The sequence below is a fragment of the Solanum lycopersicum genome, chromosome 4, assembly GCF_036512215.1.
Source record: "Solanum lycopersicum chromosome 4, SLM_r2.1".
NCBI lineage: Eukaryota > Viridiplantae > Streptophyta > Magnoliopsida > Solanales > Solanaceae > Solanum > Solanum lycopersicum.
The window spans coordinates 60784644-60800908 of NC_090803.1; the positions used below are offsets into that span (position 1 = coordinate 60784644).

The window sequence follows — 16265 nt, forward strand, 5'->3', positions numbered from 1 at the left end:
GTATCTATAGGTGCTGGTAGGGTTAGGGATTTGTCATTTGTTGATTCATCGTAATAGTGACTGATTTAACAATATTATGACATTTCATCTTCGATATAATTAATGCTATGTAAAATTGTCCTTTTAAGAAGAATTAAAATGAAAGAAATATCCCTCGTTTTTTTCGTTACAAATTAAATGTAGAAAAAGAAAACCTATTGTATCATTAATTTACGCCCAGGTCTTCTTTTTCTATTGGTTAAACAAACATAGGGTTTTTTCACTGCAAATTAATAAAGTTTTTGTCATAATTTCGATTTTTACTTATTTTCACCCAATCACAATATTTGTGAAAATAGTACTGTTAGTGAAAATTTTCAATTTGAAAAACTTTACTCTCTCCTTCTGTAACTAATTGTCATGATTTTTTTTAAAGTTAAACTATAAAAATTTTGATCAACATTTTACGATATTTATTTTCATCACATTAATATATAAAAAAATTGTAATTTACAATATTTTTTGTATAATTTTTAAATATTTAACTTTTTTCAAAAAAATCAAATTAACGTAATTTTATTTAATTTTAAAAATTAATTAAATTAACTTTCAAAAAATATAATATGACAAATAAAAATAAACCGAAAAGACAACTATTTCCCCTTAAAAGTTCATAGAATTTAGACGCATGTAATCAAGTTCAGGCATTTACACCTAAAGTTTAGTTCGGTTGAACAATTTTTGAATTTTTTTTGCAATACTCACTCCATAACATATCAATTGATAAACTTTTTTACACGCATATTAAGATATTATAAATTAAAAAAAAATTACTAATGCAATTTTTAAAAAATTTCTTGAAATTTTTTCAAATAAATATAAATATTTAAAAAAAATTAATTACAAGGGTAACATCAAAAAATCATAATAAATATTTTCTTAAATAAAATGAATAATTAATATGAAATAATTATTTGAAATAAGATATAAATCAATATGAAACGAAGGAAATAGCCTATTATTTACGCACACTTTTTATTTTTAATCATTGTCATCCTTTGTCTCTATCACTGGATTTTTCTATCACCCTAACTTAGTTTTAATGGCGTAGAAATCATCATCAGTCAAAGGCAATTTCAAAATTAATTTTAATTTTTTGGTATAATACATATCTTAGACTTTAAATTTGGTTTCAAAATTTAACTTTAACTTTTAATTTTCATAATGCATAAACAGACACTTTAACTATCTAACTTTTAAATATACAAATACATGAGTCATGCGTGACAAAATACATATAGGATATCACGTAGGACAAAAAATGACATGTAAAACATGTGTGTCTATTTGTTCAACTTTATACAAGTTTAAGTGTCTATTTGTGCACATCCAAAATTGAAGAGCATAAATGTAATTTAAAGTCAAGTTAAAAAACACATTTATGTATTATGGCTAATTTTTTCATACACAATTTCATAATTGCTGTCTTTTTTCCGCCTTGTTTCCTCACAAAATTACAAATCAAAAAAGTTGATAGAATGCTTTCATTAATAGCACCATAATTGACAAGTAGAGTATGGTATTGTCGGTAACAAGAAAAATGTTTTACACATATGATAAATTTATAGCGTGAAAATGATTTTATTAATATAATAGAAAGTCATGTTAGTGTGATTATATATAATTTTATGATGCAATGAATAAATAATTGATAGCTCCTTTGCAACTTCTTTGAGTTGATGTTATATAATATTTATCGCGCGAATTTTATCTAGTTAATTATTGAAAAATAAAAAAAATATTTTAAAAATATTTATATGTATAATATATATAGACGAAAAATATTTTTAAAATATTATAATTATCTCTACATCCATAACTCAAATCACCTATTAAATCACCATTTAAGTTTTATAGCCTACACTATATGATATTGATGAATTGCATAATGCCCCCTAATTATTTTTAGATTTGGCATTTATGAATGCTAATAAATTAAAATAATCACAAGTACTCAAGTTGGACTTTTCAAGTGATGAAAATTCAATTTAAGAACAAAAATCTACGTTATACAGATGATGGCCACATGTTACTCTCAAATATCGTTAGATTTATTTGATGACTCAATCAGAAGAATATATTCTTATTCTTGTTTCCCCATAATTCCAATCTAATGAATTTATTACAAGTACAAAGAATTAAATTAAATTAATTAATTTATCACATGCTCATGATGATTATCTCAAATAATATCGCTATACGTGTATAATTAATAGTATAGTGATTGACTAACTAATAATTATATTGCTCTAATTGTATCAAAGATTAGTTTTGTCCTATCTTATAATATATTAGTAATTAATTTAAGGCCGACAAACAGAACCTATGACATGAAATAGGAGGAAAAAACAAGAAGCAATTTAATTTATAATCAATAATATAATTAAGTTATATATAGTGGCAATAATTTTTTTTTAATAAAAAAACTACATTATTAGCATAATTCAACCAGCTATTTTCAAGCTTTGAAGGGGATTTCAAAACTAAATTGATGAAGGTTTATATTAATTTTAAATTCTAAATTTGTCTTTTGATATCGTAACTCATCATCACCGATCGTGTATTCAGATTAGCAAATTAGAAGAAATAAAAGATGAAAAGAAAAACATAGAGGAAATATTCGAGTCCACGGAAATCATTATGCATCATTAAGAAATTTAATCTCGTCAAGTATCCGAGGTTACAGATTAATTCCTCCCAAGATAAAATAGATTAACCATTAAAGAAGTAGTGGTATCTCAAACTTTAATAATTTCAACAAACTCAAAACGACAGCAATAAATCACACACCCAGGCACGATCGATCGATTTTATTTTATAAAAAATGTATGCATAAGAAGGGAAGAACTCGATACTGAAAAATGAGAGACAACCTCTCTATTTGTAGCCAACAAAGGATAGAGGTCACAACTCTTAGGAAAGAAGACAACCTTCTAGAAAGGTCACAACACTTTAGAAAAGACACAACCTTTCAAACGGTCACGTCCCTTTAGAAAAGATTCAACCTTTCATAAAGGTAACAACCCTCCGGCAAAGTGACAACCCTTCAGGAGAGTCACAACCCTTCATTTCCTGTTAACACCTTTAAAACCCAACAGATCTTGTTTAAATATTATGTTTACATGATTAACAGATGTTTAAAAATAAATATAAGATTTAAACAAAAATTATCGATTTCATATAAATCCATACGCATAATCCTAGCCGCTCGTTATCATCTTACCTTTTGAGTTATTATATTAGTCGTGATTGACATGATATAGAAGTCACAAAATCACAAAACTCCTTAATTTCAACTTTAACATATATTATCTATATATATAAATATGAAAAATGATAATAAATAAAGGTTCAATATATTTATATTTGAGAAACTTATATTTCAAACCTAGCACATGCCACAATATATCAAACTACAATTAGGAGAGACATCTATGAAGGGCATTTGATTGGTGTATACGTGTAGAAAATGACTTGGAAGTTACATACTAAAGTAGAAATTTTATCAATTAATTAAAACTCCACTATCAATCGATACATGAATCAATGAGGAACAACAAGCATTAATATAACATTTTATTTTAACAATTGGTGACATCTTTTAATAAGTGGACTAATTTGATTAGTGGAAATCATAGTATTAAGTTTATGAAACATTACATGTGCTATATAGTCAATGATTGTGAATTTTGTCATATAATTACTTCCAGATCATACCTAAACAGTACCAGTTGGAAGTCTTAATCTTATTCTTCAATTAAGAAAAAAATATAGTGATTTATTTAGTAATTACTGTTAATTAGTGATGACATTAGGATTTTTACTAACAAAGTATAAAAATAAATAGACAAATAAGTCAAGAAAAATCAATATTAACTCCGTATTATATAAATAAATAATTTTTTAAACTATAATTTCTCTTATATAATTAGTTTTATTTAATAAGATTATCTTTCATGTTTAATCAAATATTTTAAATTTAAATAATATTATATATAAAATTACTTCATGTAGGAGCATTTAATTTTCTATAAAATAAAATAAATAAGAATTCAAATCGAAATAAATACTAAAGTTTTGAGGTGATGGGATGGAAAATCAAAATTGAATAGTAGACCTTTGACAGTGATTATGAACTTTTTAAATAATTAATTTTCTCTTGGATAAGCTAATTGTGATGATGAAAACGGTAGACAAAACCACATTGACATTTTAAAAGGAATTATGTTGTTGGGACAAGTGGCCGTTTTTATTTTATTTTATTTATCAAATGCACTTCTAAAATGTTGTCTTACATCTGCATTAATTAATTAAATTAATGGTAGCAAATTAAATAATGGCCAATTAGGTGAATGGAGCATACATTTTCAAAATAAAAACAAAATTAAAATATGAAAAATAAAATTAGTAAATTTTGATATGGAGCTTGATTCTGGCTTGTTTTTAATGAATTTTTTAATCACGAACTCCTCTTAGCTTGTAGAACTTGATTTTCAATTAAAAGTATCATTTTAATCTTTTGAGTTTCGAAGTATTTTTTTAGACGTACTATTTTATCTTCGATTTCAAATCCTATCAATATGAATATCATTGGGCTACTTTTTGATGAACCATTTTCATTCTTGATAGTTGAGGATAGTTTCGGTCATTATGTGATTGAGGAATTGTTTCAATAGAGTTGTTCGAGTGAAGTTTCAATCTTCGAGATAGATTTGACTATCCCTCTTTTCAGACTGGAATGAGTAAGTACTCTTTCTTAGGGAGTCAACAGTGAAATGAGTTATAGTATGTGTTTTAGAGGTTGTTAAGTGTTCATGCATATTTGTGATGTTTAGCCTGTGTGGAGGCTCGTGTGAAATCGATTATTATTGTTGAAAACTTGTGATGTGTGAGTAATTGCCCGAGCAAGAGGTTGTGTGACTTATCCTTGTATTAGACAGTGAGATGCATGGGTTAGGGAATTGAGTTAATGTTTGATAATCTTAAAATGAGAGAAATGTTTCTAAGTGGTAAAGACTAATTTTAAATGGATTTCTCATCTATCTTTTTCATTTTAGGTGTGTTTCATGACTTGTTGAGTTTGAGAACTTTATATTTAAAATTCTTAATGAATTTATTATGTCTTTGTATTGTATGTATTGTGATGCATTCATCCTAATTCGACATTATCATTGATCATGGAAATATGAGAAAAGTGAAGAAACACTATTTTTTTAAGAAAGAAAATGTAACACCTTACTTCTTTGTATCTTTGACCACGCTGAGATGCCAAGTTGATGGGATATTGAGATTGGTATATATTGATTGCGAGCCCCCCATGGGTCCTTGTCTAGAAGCTAGAGGATAGACAGTGTGTACAATAGGTTATGCGACAACCTACGTACCACCACATCATCCCATTATTTTATCATCTCGATCATTGCATTGATTGACTAGCTTGTTGTGTTGTGTAACTTGCTTATATGTTGATTTAAGTATTATATGTACTCTTGTGTGTTTATTTTTATTCCACTGTTATTATGTAAATTGAGGCATCACCGTCAGAGTGGGACTTTCTGCGTGCAAGTGGAAATGTTTCATAGTTTATTTTCTGGTTTGATTAGTTGCTTATGCCCCGTCAGTCTAACCTACTAAGTATATGTGAATTGTGCCCACCCGTACTTATATTATCTCTTTGATGTAGATCTTAGTTAGGGGATCCTCGTAGCGATTGATTGGATCCAAGTGATTTATCTCTTTCGGAGTTGTGGTGAGATCATATTTTCTGGATCGCCATTAATCTCCATTTATCATTAGAAGTCCTTAACTTTCATTTCAAAGACTTGAGATGTATTTCGGGAGTCTTGTGTTAATTCTTTCGGCTTACACACCATTTTGTCGTTCGCAAAGTCCGTGTTGTCATGATCTCAACTTTTAAGTTACGACGTCCATAACTAGGTACATTATTATTGTATTAAATTTAAACTCTTTTTCATTTATTGTTCTATTAATTAGACGATATCTCCATTTACCTATTTGGTCAATGATTAGGGCCACACTCTATTGTCATTTTAGAGAGGAAGTGAAATGTGCTTTACATTTTTTTAGGAATGACAATGAAGTGGGACTAATGCGAAACAAGATAACTGGATTAGGTTAAGTCTAACTTCAACCAAGCAAAATTTATTGGATTTATTTAGGTTCGTGCAGTCCAGATTCTACAGTCTAATCCAATTTGATTTAATACAAAATAATATTCTTAAAACTTAAAGATTTGTTTTTGGAGTATTTAACAGTAAACAAATTGATCATTGAACTATATATTCAGGATCAATTCTTATAGCTAGTTTAAAATGACGCAACATTTTAGGTCAGATCAATTTTGGACATTGATAGTACACCTATGATCATTATGTGGGCTTAATTTATCACAAACCTTATCCAATCTTGACTCCTTTGTATTACTTGATTTGGTTCGATTTTAGATCATTCTAATTGTTCAGCATTTTTATAGCAAAAGTTGATTGTGGTGACGATTAAAACTATAAAAATATTATTGAATTTTTAAAATCAAACCAAAAAGTGTGAAAAAATGCATGTTTAATTTTGAGGCTTTTCAATTAATAAGTGACTTGTATTTTTGGACACGTAATTTTGATGTTATTTTTGTCATGTCGAATTGTCTTGAGCTGTTATTTTTCAAATAATCATACAAGCAACTTAAATTTGTTGCAGAATATCAATCCAATAATAAAATATTTTTCTAATCACCGATAATGATATTGTGTAGTAAACAACTATTATTTGATAAAGATCATTGAATATGAACTATGTGGTTTACTTCATTGACTGATTAATTGGAGAACTCTTTACAAATAGTGAAAGCACATAATTCACATCCAATGAACTTTAATATGGGCCAAAAAAGTGGCCGGCCCATGCTATTATTGCATATATTTATGGGCTTTTTTTGGTTGGTCAAACTGTAAAAAAATAACTTTTAGGGGCATATAAAATTGAATCAAATCATAAATCGAATTAAATCGGAAAAAAAATATTGGCTAGTGATTTGATATGATATTGAAAAAACTCGATTATATTTGAGTTGGTTTGGTTTTAATTAAAAAAAACTAACCCAAGACCAACTCAACCTGACATTATATATGTAATTTTAAAATTGTATTTTATACATAAAAATATTTACTTTGATATAATTTAAATATTTCTTATACTATTTCATAATTTTTATTTTTTAATATAATATTTTAAGTTTAGGACTTAGGATTTCGAATGGTCCAATAAGGATTATAGCTCATAGATGATGATGATTATAATAAAACTTAAATAAAATCAAATAAATATTAATGCAAAAAGAAAATCAATTCAACACTAAGAATGACAATAATATTGAATATTTTTTCTTTAGTTTTACATAAATTTAGATAATTAAAATACATAATCTAACTTAATTTTCCTTAAATATTTATTTATGTAACTAATACGTATTAAACTTATTTTAGCATGATTTAATTCTTCTAAGTTATGATTATTTTCATTATGACTTTACAATATTTATTTTATATGTTGATTTCACTATTATTTTTTATTGAATATTCTCGTGTCATCAATACTCATCTCATATTTTGTGTTTTTTTTTAAAGAAACACCTTAGATATACTTTGGTTGGACTAAAGAAACATTTGAAGGACACGTTAATGATATGTTTTTATGCAAGCTTTACTGAAAAAAATCCAAAAATATGAAAAAATCCAAAGTTTATTAGTTTGGTTTGATTTATAAATTTAAAAGTCAACACAATGGCTTGATTTGATATTTGAAAAACCCAAATCAGCCCGAGGTTGAAAAAACCAAAAAACTCCAAACTTTATTGGTTTGGTTTGGTTTATAAATTTAAAAAATTTACACGAATGATTTGGTATGATATTTGAAAACCGACCCAACCCAATCATGTACACCTCAATATAGCAAACACAAAAATTGTATTTGTATGTTATAACAATAATTTGCATAATTGTGCTCCATAACAAACTTTATGTTTGCTATGACTATTTCGCTATATATATATATATATATATATATATATATATATATATATATATATATATATATATATATATATATTCAAAAGAAGCTGACAATTTCGCTATACATATATACAAAAGAAGCAATTGTATAATCTGTTTCGGTATACATATACAAAAGAATCAATTATATAATCTGTATTTGTAGAAAGTGAGAAACAATTGAACACAAAAGAAAATTGGGCAGGGGAAGATCCTATTTGTATAATCAAAAATATATAGGACGAAAATATATGCATTTTCATATACAATTTTCTCTCAAAATATACATTTGTGTTTGTATAAAGTGAGAGTGGAGAGCAAGATATGGGAGTGGAGAACGAAAATATATGTTTATATTCAATTTTCTCTCGCTTTATACAAACACAAACACATTTTATACATATGTTTTTGTATAAAAGCGAGACTACCACCTCAATGAGAGTTGAGAGCGAGATTCCACCAGGGAGACAGGCAAAAATAATAATATTTTATTATAATATACAATTAAATCAAACTATATTTATGACATTTAATTTGAATTAATAGTTTGCTATTATATACAATTTTATTTTTTTAACCAACATAATATGTTAGCGGCCCAACACTTCGTCGGCCCATTTGTGTGTCTGTGGAGTGTTCAAAAATATCAAAGGCAAACTGTAAACAGATAACGAAACAAGCGGGAGCAGACATGCCACTTCTTCTTCTTCCATGTAAATCTTTCTCTATTTTCAATCCAATTTTGCCCCTCAACACCTCTGTTATTTACAACACAGCTATCCAATTCTCAGGTTTTTCCCTTTCTCCAAAATACCCACTTCCTAGAACCCCAAAATCTTCCAAGAATTTGTCAATCCATTGGAATTATCAAATAAATTTGCCTACCCATGTCTTGTTTTGCTCTAAAAATGAAATCTTTGAAGAATTTAGGACTACCCAGTTGGCTGAATTGCCTGAAAGTGAAGAGCTTGAATTGCATAATAAGCCATATTTAAAGCAAATAGATAATGGGGTTGTCTCAGATGTAGAGGAGGACCAGAAAAAAGTTAGTAAAGATGAAGTTTTGGAGCCATTTTATAAGTTATTTAAGCCTATAGAGTCTAATGAAGAAGAAAGTGATATAGAACAGGAGGAAGAGGTTCATCCAGTTGTAGAAGAGAGTAAGAAGGTTAGTGTAGAGTATTACGAACCGAAACCGGGTGATTTGGTGGTAGGTGTTGTGGTTTCGGGGAATGAGAATAAGCTTGATGTGAGTATTGGTGCTGACCTATTGGGTACAATGTTAACTAAGGATGTTTTGCCTTTGTATGACAAAGAGATAGGCTATTTGCTGTGTGATTTAGAGAAGGATGCTGAGGAATTCTTGGTGAGAGGGAAAATGGGAATTCTGAGCTATGATGATGCAGTGAGTGGGGAATCAACGCCGGGGAAGCCCGTTGTGGAGCCTGGGACTGTTCTTTTTGCTGAGGTTCTTGGAAGAACTCTCAGTGGTCGACCACTGCTTTCAACAAGAAGGCTCTTTAGACGCATTGCTTGGCATCGAGTGAGGCAGGTTCTTTTCTCACTTTCTGTTCTCTTATAATATGCAAAGTTGTTTAGATTTTCATCGATAGGGGACTTGATTGTTACCTAGTCCAATGTAAGTTGGGATTAGCTTTATGTTTTACCTTATTAATGGAACTACTAAAGTACTCTATGTTTTATTAACTGGATCTTACCACAAATTCTTCTAGATAATTGTTATTTCCATACTATTATTTCTTCACTTGAATTGCTTAAGGTGTAATCTTGCCCTGCAATTTCATCTTGGAGATATTAGAAACTTGTTCGAAAATGTACTTAAAGCTTAAAATTAGATCACTCTGTCCATTCTGAGAACGATTATACTTTGATCTTTATTGCTTAGTTGTCCTTTTTGTTAAACTGCTAACTCGAGGAGGCACCTATTATTCGTTCAGGAATTGTTTTTCCTTAACAACTATTACAAAAGGTCATGTTTTATTCTCCTAAGTTTTGAGCCTGAGTAGTCATCAATCAGTCAATTTGCGTCAATTCCAAATTGGTTGAGGTTGATTATATGATATAATCCTCTGTATCCATTGCGCTCTATTCAGGTCCATTGCATTCCTATAGTAAATAGAGCCATAAACTCTATGAACGTTCTGAATGTTGTAAAAAGAACACTTAAATCTGGCTCTAACATATGCTATTGATAATATTATTCCTCAGAAGCACTAAATGTCATCATCATATATTCTTTATTTCTAAATTCGGGACCTAAAAATCAGCATATCCTATTCACTAATCTCTAATAGTTTTCGATTTTAGATAGTGAATTGGGAGAATATTTTTGGGTACTGTCGTTTGAACAACTTGAGTTGCTCTATAATTGATCTGTTTGCATGTGCAACTTATGCTGATAAATAATATAGCTCTAGGAAAATTGGTTCCGGTTATACTTTGAACAAAAAATGGGGCTGGTGGAAGATCAAACATAAGGAGGAATGATGAGAAAATATTGAAATTGAAGGATGAGTGGGCTCTGACAGAGAAGATGTAAAAATACATACTATTGCTATGAAAGACTGAGGAAGTTCTGTGTCACGAAGTACTGGCTCAAATTTGATGATACTACTTAGTTCTCAGTTCTTTTAGGTGTTCCTATTCTAGTTTTTTTTAATCCTAGTTTATTAGCACAATAACTTAGCATTTTAACTAATTTATGCCACAGATTAAACAACTAAATGAACCTATTGAGGTGAAGATAACAGAGTGGAATATTGGTGGTCTTCTTACAAGAATAGAGGTAATCCAGTCACCCCTTTCCTCCATGACTTCACTGCAGTTCTACTTTTCTGTGTTAAACAGGTTGAATGTTGTTATGCAGGGCTTACGGGCTTTTCTTCCAAAGGCTGAATTGATGAACAGAGTTAATAGCTACACCGAGCTGAAGGAGAATGTAAGTTGGAACCTTTATACGATTGATCTGTATCTTTGAACTTCATTATGAATTTCTTCTTCTGCATTTAAAACAAGCGACATTCTATCCTCTCTCACAATTTAACTACTAAAATAAAGTGCTTTGAAGTGCTGCTTTTTTTGGTAGCAAATGAAATCACATTTATTAAGTTGTAACAATAGATATGTAGGAAGCAGTGTGACTGAATCTGTTGCTGGCCACATTCTTGTAAAGCTCACTGCGTGCATACCAAACTGTAAATGGCAAAGTGCTGCTTCTTTGGCACCTTTCCCAAAAATATAAAATTGTTATAAAATACAAATAAAGGAAACATGCAATTTTTTTGGTGGCCAGAATGTGCTCTGCTCTATGTAGACATTTTGTGAATCTCCACTGTATGCATCTTCTGCTCCCATCATGACATGGATTGCTTTTATATTTATGTCTGCTTGTTATATCTATTTTTTTGTTATTTCAGGTGGGGCGTCGAATTAATGTGCTTATTACCAGAATAAATGAAGAAACTAATGACTTGATACTTAGTGAGAAGGAAGCTTGGGTTAGTTCTTCTCACCATGACAACCTGGTTTCTTGTGCATCATGCTTTCATTGTTTTTGCTATTTATTCTCTTTATCACTTTTTTCTTTTGGTTGGGATGGGTTCCTTTCTTCCGTTGCCTTTTCCTCTATCAAGATTTTCCCCCTCGAATTATTTATTGTTTGAGAACCTCTCTTGATTATTTTCTTTTCTTACTTTATTTCTTTTCCTTTTGAATGTTGGATTCCACAGCAAATGTTAAATCTGCAAGAGGGGACTCTTGTGGAAGGAACAGTGAAAAGACTTTTTCCCTTTGGCGCACAGATAAGGCTTGGTGAAACAAACCGAAGGTAATTTACACTACTCTTTCCAGTGGAGAAAGTCGGGCTTAGCTGTGGTTACTGGCATGTAAAATTAAGAAACTTAATAACTATTGTCTAGAATGACTTTGAATTTGTGCATAATGTGATGGACATGTATTTTCTCATTTTTATGCACAAATAGGTAAATACAAGGATGCAGAGTAATGTAAACCACTATAGTTGTTCAAAATCATGTAGAAATTAAATTGTTTCAAGGGAAGAGGTCCTAATATTGCCCATGTACAGCATGAAATTGCCCAACTTTGTCCTCCATTACACTTTTGGTTCGTCTTTAGCAAATTGTCCATATTTACTCTTGCCATTAATGGGAACTCCAGTGTGCAATGGGTGGCCTCACGTGTCCAAATTCTCTGAGAAAAAAAGGTTCAATTTTACCCCTCAACTATGCAAAGGTTTAAAATTACCATTAGGTTGTAGCTCCATTGAGGTCAAGGCAAAAATGAGACTTTTCCTAGTGTGGCAATATTGGGCCAAATTTTAACGTAGCTCGGAGGGTAAAGTTGCTCAATTTTGGATAATACAGGGGCACATTTGACCCTTTCCTTGTTTCAACTAAGAGAATCTATTATTTCTATATCGCGATTAAAGAAAAAAGAAGCTATTCTTGTTTGGTGTTTTGAATCTTATATGCTCGTCTTACTTTCAATTGATTGAGGTGTAGAGTTGTTTTTTTATCATGAATTTGAAGAAAAAAAAACTAGCAGGATAAATATCTTCGGGTTGCTAAGCTTTCTGATGATTTGTATATTTCTATTAGTAAAGATTTTGGATCACAATATTTTATGTCAGATCTATACTTGTATTGGATTATTATATCTATTTCTTTAGTGTCCTTACGATGGAACTCTAGATGCATCATGCATGTGCATATGTCTACCTCCTGTGTTAATCAATTAAATATCATTTATTTGTTGCTCAGATACTTTATGGTGCCATTCAGGTGTTTTAGTTCATGATATGTTTAGGTAGTAAGAGGAAATAAAGTTTTGTACATTCTTGGACAAGCGAGCCATGCTCCTTGTTCCACCAGAAAAAGAAAGTAACTTGCTCAAATTTTTATATGGTTTTCCTTTTCAATTCTCAGTGGCTTGCTACACATCTCAAATGTCACCCAAGCCAAGGTTACTTCCATGAGTAACTTGTTAGCAGTTGATGAGAAGGTGAAAGTTATGGTTGTGAAGTCAATGTTTCCTGATAAAATATCTCTCAGGTATGTGGTAACGATAATTTGCTTGATTATGCCCTATTTAATGGTAGGGATAAATTGCACCTATATGCTGATATCAGTTGTGGCTCGAAGGATTACCTTAATACATTTTTTATGCATGCCCTACTATGATTGTTTATGTTTCAACTTTTTGAAATTTTGAAATGGGAAGTTTTCAACTAGTGGCGTGTTGCTTGTATTTAGATCTTCTAAAACTATTTTCAACTACCTAATTTATCCATGCCCTATTAACTTCAAATTAATATATGTTACAAACTGTAAGGAAATAGATTTTGGGCTTAACTCAAGTCTCAACCCCAAAATGTAGCTTATGAGGGGTGGATTGTCCAAGTCCATAAAAGGACTCCAACTTTTCCTGATCCCACCGATGTGGGACTTAACAACCAGTCTCACATCAAGATTGGACATTTGGTGTATGAACAATTTAATATGGTGTCCCAACATCAGTTAAATTGGGATGAACCTAACTCTAATACCATGTAAAGAGGATCTTGGGCCTAACTCAACCCCAAATCTAGTGACGAGGGGAGAATTGCTCAAGTCCATATAAGGATTCCACTTCACCAAAAAAAAAGTCCATATAAGGAGTCCAACTTTTTTCAATATCAGATGAAAAGTATATGAGTTAGTTTCCCTTTAATGATTTTTTTTTGGAGATCCTAGGCTTATCTCATTCACCCCAGTTCTAGAGCCCAAACTACTGTCCCTCCCCCGGACATACAACAGGCGAAAAAATACAATGGAACAACTGTGCCTTAAGTCTTTTTAGTTAGGGTCGCTATACAAGTATTCAGTATCCATTTCGCTCCATTTGGAATGAGGCAGCCCTTGAAGTCCACTACTTGGTGGCCATAATAAATCATAATAACTCTTAGCTCAAACCTTGCTCATTATGTACGTTGGGTCGTTGAACAGCTTTCATTGTTTTTAATATCCTTTGCCAGGTTACTTACCTAGCTTAGCTAGAAATAAAATTTGTGACTCAAATTTTGAACTGGGGTAAAAACATGTGTTATAATTCTCATGTGAGTTAAGACTGCGCATGGTAATGAATGTGCACGGTAATCCAGTTCAGTTCAAAAAAACAATTTCAGAATTTCCAACTCAAGCTCCATTTTTGTCCCACCTCGACTAATTTCATGGCTTACTTGCTACCTCCCACCAGTTCAGCTACATGATAATCTGTCCACCAAGACTAACAAATTGAAAAGAGATCATCTAGTGTGTTTGCTTCTGCTGAATTTGAACCTGAAAAAATCCTCATTGTTCTCGAACTATTTCATTGACCACTGTGGCCACCACCTTTGGTGCTTGGACTAGACAATCTATAACACAATTGATATCATATGGCTCCAAAGGTTTTACGGCATGGAACATGATATTTTATTGTTTAGTTTCCAATTCCTTGTTCATGTGCGCATCTCGTTGTAGAAGCCTGTCCTACTTAGCATGTTGCTAACAAGACCTGGCTAGATAATTTTGTAGTGGTGAGATGCTAAGGCTCTTGCCAATGGATTTACTATTTTCCTGCTTATTCTCAGTTCCACTCCTCGCTTTCCATATTAAATTTCTGAACGAAAATCACACCAAGGAATTGTTATCTTGATTTCCTGTGTAACAAGCAAATTGTTTGTCAATTTGATATCCTCTTGTTTTTGTCAAATGCAGTATAGCAAACCTTGAAAGCGAGCCAGGGTTATTTTTATCGGACAAGGAGGTTTGTCTCTCTTAAATATTGCTCACCTCATAGCTAGTTATAATCAGCCATCTTTGCTTGTATTAAACACTACCATCTTAATGGACCATTTTAGACTCCACATAACGTTATAAATTACAGATACAATTGCATAACAAGTGTACTTTCTTCACTGCAGAGAGTATTTTCTGAAGCAAAACAGATGGCGAAGAAGTTCAGACAGAACCTACCAACTGTTTCAGCAACAAAGAAACCGGAACCCCTTCCAACCGACAGGCTACCATTTGAAGATGAAGAAAATATGTATGCTAATTGGAAATGGTTCAAGTTTGATAGGGATAATGTAAACATGGAATAACCCTCATCACTAAAAATGTATCGAACTGTATATCCTTTCGGCACGTCTTTAGGTCATTAGATAGCATCCATGACAAAGTACCATTGTTCAAAATCCCAGTTATGTTCTTTACTGAACTGTGTAAAAACTAATAATTCACATTTTGTTACTCAACTTTCAATTTTGACACAATTTTTAAGTTTCACATCCCTTTTTGACATATCATGCTTTCATAAATGAACTCTGTTTATAAAGTTTGGGCATTCAATCAGTTGGCTCATATAATTTCATTGGCCTCCAATATGCTTTGAAGCCAATTTGTAACCTGTGTAATTTTTTTAATTTTTTTTTTCAATTTCTTGTAGGAGTAAGGCTGCTAAATGCAACCAATTGAATTATGATGGGATTTTTACACAAATAGCCGATTAGATTAACTGTTAAATTTTCTTAGTTGGTATACATAAATTATATATCGCCTCCGTCCTACTTTTACGGACACCTTTTTCTTTTTAGTCCGTCTGAAAAGAATGTCACCTTACTATAATTAAAAATAATTCAACTTTGACATACTCAATATACTGGGGTTTAAGGAAGGTAGGTTGTATGTTGACTTTATCTCTATCTCAAATAAGTTGTTTTTGATAGACTCTCGACTTTTCAGATTTCGAATGACTCTCAAAATTTTCATTACTGAAAAATAATAGTACTACCTAATTGAATTAATCCAATTTAGAATTACAATATTTGAATATAGTTTGAATCTGGGATCTTGAAGTATCTCATCACAACTTTATTTATTATTTACCAATCTTTTCTTTGATTTGCAAGCAAATGCTTTAAAGTCCATAAAGCCTGGAGCCTCAAATGGGATACAAATATCATCTACAATTAATAGATCCCATAATACATGGTGTGTGTATCACTTAAATTTTACTCCATATCAACAAATGTAATGTAATTCACATCTAACAGCTTGCAAAAAAGTCATATAATTTACTTGGCTCAATGCAGATTCCCATAAA

General features: G+C 30.8%; 1 protein-coding gene across 1 annotated transcript; it reads left to right on the forward strand.

The window, feature by feature from the left end:
- The first annotated feature begins 8727 nt into the window (after positions 1-8727).
- On the forward strand, positions 8728-15448 carry LOC101263198 (protein PIGMENT DEFECTIVE 338, chloroplastic). Its single transcript, XM_004253217.5, has 8 exons — positions 8728-9654; positions 10834-10908; positions 10990-11061; positions 11540-11620; positions 11852-11949; positions 13067-13192; positions 14879-14927; positions 15085-15448. Exons 1-8 carry the CDS (start codon positions 8794-8796, stop codon positions 15262-15264), a joined length of 1542 nt encoding a protein of 513 aa, XP_004253265.1. The 5' UTR covers positions 8728-8793; the 3' UTR covers positions 15265-15448.
- Positions 15449-16265: the final 817 nt, after the last annotated feature.